Below are 8,070 nucleotides of genomic sequence, written 5' to 3' on the forward strand. Positions count from 1 at the left end.
TGTTCTGCAGGATGCTGGCAAATTACGTTACAGGTCTTATCTTAGCAGTTGAAGCAAATAGGGGACCATAAAGGCTGCTCTTCATCTTCTGCTATTATTTATCCTGAACTATGAAGAAACAGAAACACGAAATCAATTATTTTAATTTCAGACCTCTTTAGTCTTTGTTGCCCCTAACATGTGCAGACTGAGTATATATTAAGGATATATGTTCTTATTGGGTGATTGAATGGAACTTCTTATTGTCAGTAAGTTGCTTTCCTAATTTTCTCTGCATTATTCTAAAAATTGACTTCCCAGTAACATCGTTCCATAAAATACATTGAACGTTTTATCTGTTTTATAGGGTTGTGACTCTCAAATGAGCATGTCAGAAGTGTCCTGCAGTGAAAGTACCTCCTCTTGTCAGTCTCTGGTACATGGCTCAGCTCCAGAAATCCTCGTTGGCCTCCTTTATAACGCCACGACTGGAAGATTATCAGCAGAAGTGATAAAAGGCAGCCACTTCAAAAACTTGGCAGCGAACAGACCACCCAGTGAGTGAAAATCTTTTTTCATCCTAATGCTTCTGTACTGGTGGGGCTCTCAGTAGCAAGGACTTCAATCCTCTCATTTAGTCTTACCCAATCAGAATGAAATAGAGCAACTAATGTGTTTCATGCTTTGTATTTCTAGTCAGTTGGGAAATAGCAAAAATCTGAAATTCAAAATATTAATTTTAAGTTGACAAGACTGTTTTAATTTTTCATGATGACTGACTAATAAATTACCTTTATCATAATGATTAATTGCTAAATTACTAATGCCTCACATCACAGGCCAAGAATAAAAAGTTAGTGTTTAAAGAGAAAGTACATGCCAGCTAATATTAATATAAACACTCTGAACATTATTGCTATTCCTAGAGGGGTTGATACTGCAGCCTTTAATTGCTTGTGTGCCTGTGTATATGTGATAGTAATATATTCAACTTGGGGATGTCAGTGAAACCAACAGAGAAAAAAATTGGGACCTTTGGCATATTTACTGTGCAGAAGGAATGTTCACCATTGGAAAGGACTTGAACTGTTTGTTCAAAAATATATTTATCTGAAATATGTGTGAACTTCATATACTTCTAAATTGGAGCCAGATGGAGTGTCACACACACAGAATGTTTTTACTGTCTAATTCTTTGATATAGCTTGAGAAAGTTTAGTAATGAACTTCTTAAAAAAATTTTGTTTGTTTTTTTAGGTGATGAGTCTGACTTAGATAAATTGTAGCCAGATACCTGTTCTTCTCCATTTTTGTGTGGAGATTCAGGTTTTAGCCCTTCTTTCTGCTTCTCAATTCCCGGATTTTTATGGTACTAACAGATTATCTGGCACTACTAGATTATGTAGCACTGCCAACAGTTTATAAGTGATTTCTACATCTTGCTTTGTCTTCAGAGTTTAGGAAGTAAGCCAAACAACTTGAGAATGATGCTCTCCACTCTTTTTTGACCCATGTTTTTTTTTTCCATTTGTTACATTTGGCTCAGCCTTAGTCTGCTTTGCTTTCCCTAGACTTTTCACACTGATGGAATGAGATTTTATTAACATGGCCAGAGAAGGAAGGCAAAAGAAGAATCTCTAATGCTTTCAGACAATTAGGTAGCTGCCCTGGTTGCCTATTTGGAGACAAAGCATAGAAATAGATGAGGAAAGCTAAGAAGGCCCAAGGACACTGGGGGTGGGGAAGAAGTGAATGGGAGAGGAAACCTGGAGAAAAGGGACTGTGTGTTCCCTTAAAGCAAAACACAATAGGTGGTTTATGCTTATCTTTCTGGAATCTCTAGACAAAGCCAGTTTTTTCTTAATATTTACATTATGCAAGTTAGATAGGAGTTCAGTGCTCCTTTTTGGACGACAGTGTGTTCATTCCCTGGTATGTCAATTCCCAAAATGTGTTCTGTGGGCCCATGCTGGGTAGCTAACAACTGTGTGTGTGTGTCTCCGGGGTCAAAAACCTGTTTCAGATTGCTAGAAAGCAGCATCGAACATGGCACATAGCCCTGTAATACCATGTGCTATCTAACCTTTTGGAGGGAATCACAGAATGTTAGGAGTTGGAAGGGACCTTGAAGGATCATCTAGTCCAACCCCCCCTGCCAGAGCAGACTGAATCACACAGGAACTTGTCCAGGCAGGCTTTAATGTCACCAGAGAAAGAGACTCTACAGGCTTTCTGGGCAGCCTGTTCCAGTGCTCCATCACCCTCACAGTGAAAAAGTTTCTCCTTCTGTTCACATGGAACTTCCTATGCTCCAACTTGCACCCACTGCCCCTTGTCCTATTGCTGGCCATCACTGAGAAGAGCAATGCATGTTACCTTTTTGTCATCTCCTGTGAAGCACAGGGGAAGTTTTGATATTCATAATAATAATAGTCCACTTCTGTTTAGACAAATGTGGGTTTGGAGGTCTGTTATTTCTAGACAGCTGGAAGCTAAGGCACTTTCTGGGTCTGGTTAAACGATGCACAGAATATTGTAGAATCCAGGTGTCTCCTGGGGGCTGTTTTGTGCCATCCTCCTCCCTTCCAGCAGTGGTGGCACCTTTTGTGTAAACACCTGGACCCAGTTGCATGCATACCACTGCCATTTCCTGACTCCCTGTCACTTGTGTTATGGACACATACAAACCTTCTGACTTGCTGTTATTTCTACAAAATAAAAACTAAGGCACCCAGGGTCAATGATGAAACACTGATCAGATTTGTTGTTTGGACCATCAGTGGTCCAAAATACTCAGGAGTGCTGCAAAGTACATGCACAGGTCGGTTTTCATTTGAGTCTTGAGAAACTATGGTAGAAGGGAAGCAATTACTCTTTCCCACATGCTAGGAGTTGTGAACCTACACTTATTTTGTGAAAAGCTTCTGCAGCAAGTAGAGATTGAGTCCTACATTTCTGCTTTCTAGTATACATTCCTCTGCTGTATTTTTATATGTGTTAGAGTAACTCATGTAGCAACTGAGTACAGGCAAATAGGCCAAATCCTGCAGGTGGTAGCAGTTGACATCAGAAGGTGTCTTAGTTTCTCTGTGTGACAGTTCATATTTTGTCTGAGGAAGAGATGCTTCTTGGTATCCTTTAAAATTTTGTTGAAAGAGGGTATGAACTTTTGCACATCAGATGCATGTGTGACTGTGCATGCACACGCACGTCAAATACATGGATTTCAACAAGTGAGATTTTTGCATTTTAAATAGAGACCCATGGTTGAATTTCAGATGTAAGCATCCCTCAGCTATTTTTAGAAATCGGATCAGAGCCATTTTTGTGCCCAAATCCATCATTATTCAAGAACTAAAGTATTACAATCAAATACATGTACCTGTAAAAGCTAAGGGCAAAACCAGCTTAGTTTTCAGTTCGGTGATTTTTTTTTTTTTTCATTTTATTGCTTGTAATATATGAGGTATAATTAATGTGTGCAGTTTTTCTTAATATGCTGGAGTTTGCATGAAAAAGCATAAGGTTGCTACAAAGGACACAGTGATTGATTTTTTTTTTTACCCAGTCTTCTACAACCTCATCGTTTGCATGATAGTTTCTATGTTGAGTGTGCTTTCGAACCCACTGGCTATTAGCGCTGAGATAACCCATTTTGTAAGCAGTGTAATTTTTGTTACACAAAAACTGCACAAAATTTTCATTTCATTAAATTTTACCCAACAATCCTTTTGTTCAATCCTTTTTCTGATCTATGCTGCTAAGGTTTTGTGTTCTTCCACTCCGGTGAATAATGTTTCCTCTTAAACTGTAACCTTTGATCCTCTCTCACCCAACTATTGACATCTGGTCATTATTTCTTTTACTGCTTTCCACCCCCTGTTGTCAGACGGACTGTTCTGTTGTCTAAAACACTTGATAGGTGGACAGGTTTATATAATCCGAGGTGAGTTCCTGTAGAAACTAATTGGATGTTGTCTTTTTCATGCAAAAGAAAACTTGCCAGCAGTAAAGATATCCATGGCTGCCTACCATATTGGTTTATAAAAGTATTTGTTTATTATTTGTGGCACACTATAATGCAAAAGTTGCAATTATCTCTGATTATGGATGGTGGGATTTCAGTGTACCTGCAAAATGAAAATATTCAGTGTGTTTCTTTTTACATAACCTCCAATCTTTTAATAATATTATTCATTAATGTAAATATGACCAGGAATAAAGAATGAAACACCAGATTGTTTTACATTTCATTAAAATCAGTTAATTTAATTAAATGTGCATCCCTCTGCAGGAGCATGGCCTATTGCTTCTAGACAAATGAAGAAAGGGCTTCAAAAATAAGGGTTTATACCCAAACACCTAAGACCCAGTGTATGTGCTAGTCACAATTACTTGCATCACCTTCGTAAAGGTATTTCCAAAGAGCACTGTGCAAGCTATGTTTTAATCAGCCTTTTGAATGATGCAAGAGCTTATTTCTCTTTAAAGGTGTATTACATGTATTCCTTCATGACTCTAGGAATTAAGAGGGTTTTTTGCATTGTGTAAGCTTTAACTTTTCAATGTGTTTTGGTAGTCTTTAAAATAAATAAATTTTGGTCTTGGAAATAATTAAAATGGAAAAGTCCAAAGTGAGACCCACATCCATGCAGAGATTATTCTTAAGCATTTCATTGTGGCTGTTCTGATATCATCACTGCATATCCATGTTATCTTTTTCCTTTTCATTAGTTGCCTTCATTCCACTTTGTTCTTATTCTCTGAAAACTCAGTGGTATGCTTTACAGTGTTGTGGCTAGTTGGAGCTTGCTACATGTTAATGCAATTTACGTTTGTGTAGAACAAATAAGGGGGAGAGGATTATGAGGTATACCCTTAATTTAACTCATTTCCATAGTACTGAAGCTGGTTAATTTGTTAGTGTGTTTGTAATAACTGGCTTACTTGTCATCTTTCCATGTGTCTAAAATAAGCCATGTTCAGTCAGCCTGGTATACACCATATATCCTTGTGTCTTGTAAACAGCTCGTTCTGAAAAGCTTTTGTTCTAAGATATCTGACATTCCAAAATGTGGTTTATTTTGTAGATACATATGTTAAACTAACGCTACTGAACTCAATGGGGCAAGAGATGTCCAAATGCAAAACTTCAATCCGCCGAGGACAGCCAAACCCAGTATACAAAGAAACCTTCGTTTTCCAAGTGGCACTGTTTCAGCTTTCAGATGTGACGCTCATACTGTCTGTTTATAATAAGCGCAGCATGAAACGAAAAGAGATGATAGGCTGGATTTCCTTAGGTCTCAACAGCTCAGGAGAAGACGAACTCAATCACTGGACTGAAATGAAAGAGTCTAAAGGACAGCAAGTATGCAGATGGCATACTTTACTAGAATCCTAACGGACGGTACGAAGTGCAGTCGTGGTTTTAAGGGAGATTGGTCTCTCAAGAAAACGATCATTCCTGGTCACAATCAGCAGATGTGTTGTGGAAGTGAAAACCGAAAATGGAGGTCGCCATTCCATCGTGAAGAGTGCACACCGTGCAAAATGGCGGGATTTCATGTATAGTCGTCACTTAGTGTCCGACACTTAGTTGGTGTCAGAGAAGCCTTGCTGTGCACAGATATGTTAGCGGTGTGTCCCCCCATCCACCTGATGCTGTATTTGTTTGGGTTTGTTTTTTGTTTTTCAATTCAGAAATGTTTTATGTAAGGTTCTCCAAATTAATGTAAGCTCCTCCTTGTGTACTTTTTTGTATTGCTCTAATACTGTAGCTTCTGACCTGCCTGCATTTAGATTAAAGGTCAATAATTTGCACTTTGAGAAAAAGCTAATGATCTGTAGAACAAAGTGGGGGGAGGAAAAAACACTGATGGAGAATGCTTAGTAATATAGCAAGTATGATTATACTGTTGTTCAACATTGAGTTTATTTCCAGGAGCTTAGTAGAAGTAAGTTTTCGGGGTTTGGGGTTTTTTTTTTTGTTTTGATATACAGTTGGTTTGAGAAATACTAGCATTGGGCATCAGGTGAACTTTGATGTCAAAATAATGTTTCTTCAATCTGTGACAGGAACAAGCTCTATATACGGCATAAATTGGGGTTTTCCCTCTTGCCTATACTTCTGCCTAATCCAAAGAGACCAGATCACTAGTTTGGTCCCTTCCAAATCTCCTTAGACAGGTTGTACTGTAAAACTATGTAACTTTCTGTTGAAAGCACTTCCTGTATTCATGTATTCCAATGTAGGAAGCTCACAGAGCATGACTTTACCTAAATATATTTTCGTTAAACAAATTGATACGGATTTATTTAAAATGTCAACAGTTGGAAGTTAGGTTGAAAGACTGAAGGATGCGACAGCAGTTGAACTCTGAATGAACGCAAAATACTATAGCTTTGGTGGAAACAGGTATCCGCTTGAGTCTCTTGATGGGAATGGTTGGACTCGGATGGGAATGGTTGGACTCGATGATCTTCATAGGTCTCTTCCAACCTTGTGATTCCGTGATTCTTCTGAGTTGTTTTAGGGATTACCCTGTGCTGTTTGTTGGAATTAGAGGGCAGACCAGGAGTTTTTATCTTTCTTCTTGGAGAAGAGAACATCAGTAAGTTTATTTTTCTAGTGATTTGCAAGCAATTGAATGAATGTTCACACCTGAATCAGAAGTTTGCTTTGCTTATTTTCAAGTTGGGAAACACAGCTTTCTAGTGATGCAGTTGAGAAGCTGCAGCATCACAAGGAACATTGCCATTAGATAAATGCTCATGGCTTCAACTGAAATTAGGAAAATACCAGTGCTTCTGAGATTCCTATTTGTCCCAAATACTTTAAGTGGAGTCACACTAAATGACTTCTGAACTAATTGACTGCTGAACCTAATTCATAGTACTGGAAATTTGTTTTCTTAGAAATGATAGTGATGCCTTATAAATGTGAGACCTAACTGACTGTTGTAGCACTTGGTGGGTAGAAGAGTCAAGTTTTGGATTTTGTTGAGAGAATTAGTGGTAGCCTGGAGTGTTCTCATTAGGACAAATGTTTTTTCTTTTGAATTCCTTTGTAATAACTTGAAAAATCCTGGCTTTAGGGTATACAGACAGCCAAGTACAGTGAGATTGGAGACAGTGAGAATGCGATGATAAAGATATTTCATGGGGTTCTCAAATTCTCCCACGACTTCACAATTTCATTGAGTTCTTTTAAAAGGATATTGGAATTACACTTCTTGCTTTATTTGATGCCTTTTGGGGGGTTTATTTGCAGAGCCAGGCTTTCAGTTTTTATTCATTTAAAAATTTAAAACATTATTACAGGTTTGGTTTTTTTTATCTGCTGCTGCTTCATTTACAGAAGTTTTATTTGCTAAATACAAATAATGCAAAAAAATTCTTTAAACAGGAATGGTCTTGCAGTAATACAAGTTGTCTCAGTCCTTTTTGTTGCTCAGTTTGTGAAATGTAATATTGAGTGTAGAATTTAATAGAATTTAATAAAAAAATCAACATTAATTTTATATGCATAAGGAGAACGCTCAGATTTTCCTAGTCCTTTCAGCTTTCCAAATAATACAAACACTGACTGAAAAGCTGATCAAAAGCAAATTTTCAATGGATGTGGAAATGTTTTTACTCATTCTATGTGTGGTTATTTTGGATTCTGTTTCCTAAAGCAGAAAGCTGTCTCTTGATGGTTGTCTCATTGTACAGGTTTTGCTTTTTTATAATAATGTACAGTACTTAACAGCAAGAACTGAGCAAATTAAATCTAGTGGAGAATATACTTAATATCACCACTGCACAAATGAAGAAGTCAGTTTGGAAGGCGCCGTAAATAACTGCTTTCAGAACCGCACTGAACCATGTCATAACTGGGGTTTCTGTTTGTGGGTTGCATTGCTTCGGTTTTACATCTAACCTTTCAGATTTCTGAGACACTGAAATCTGAATTTGGGCACAGCAGGGATTTCTGGTAGCCTGCGTTGGGCACATTTGGGAAGAAGAATCATGTGACTTTGCCCAAGGTATCCGATCCAGTCTGTGCTTCCCAGGAAGAGGATTGGTTTTCTTGGACTTACACTGCAC

General features: G+C 38.0%; 1 protein-coding gene across 3 annotated transcripts in view; it reads left to right on the forward strand.

The window, feature by feature from the left end:
* SYT14 (synaptotagmin 14) overlaps positions 1–5,383 on the forward strand; it is a gene marked incomplete at both ends in the record, with an annotated part of 55,234 nt that extends 49,851 nt beyond the window's left edge. For 2 of the 3 annotated variants that reach the window (XM_084261370.1, XM_084261369.1), the window contains 2 exons: positions 347–536; positions 5,070–5,383. In XM_084261370.1, the coding sequence (XP_084117496.1) occupies positions 347–536; positions 5,070–5,383 (504 nt within the window). Of the gene's footprint in view, positions 1–346; positions 537–3,868; positions 3,926–5,069 lie in introns of all 3 variants that reach the window. The other variant, XM_084261371.1, reaches the window with a different exon arrangement.
* Between the last annotated feature and the right edge of the window lie 2,687 nt (positions 5,384–8,070).

Source organism: Gallinula chloropus (genome assembly GCF_964237585.1).
Source record: "Gallinula chloropus genome assembly, chromosome: 3".
NCBI classification, from domain to species: Eukaryota; Metazoa; Chordata; class Aves; order Gruiformes; family Rallidae; genus Gallinula; species Gallinula chloropus.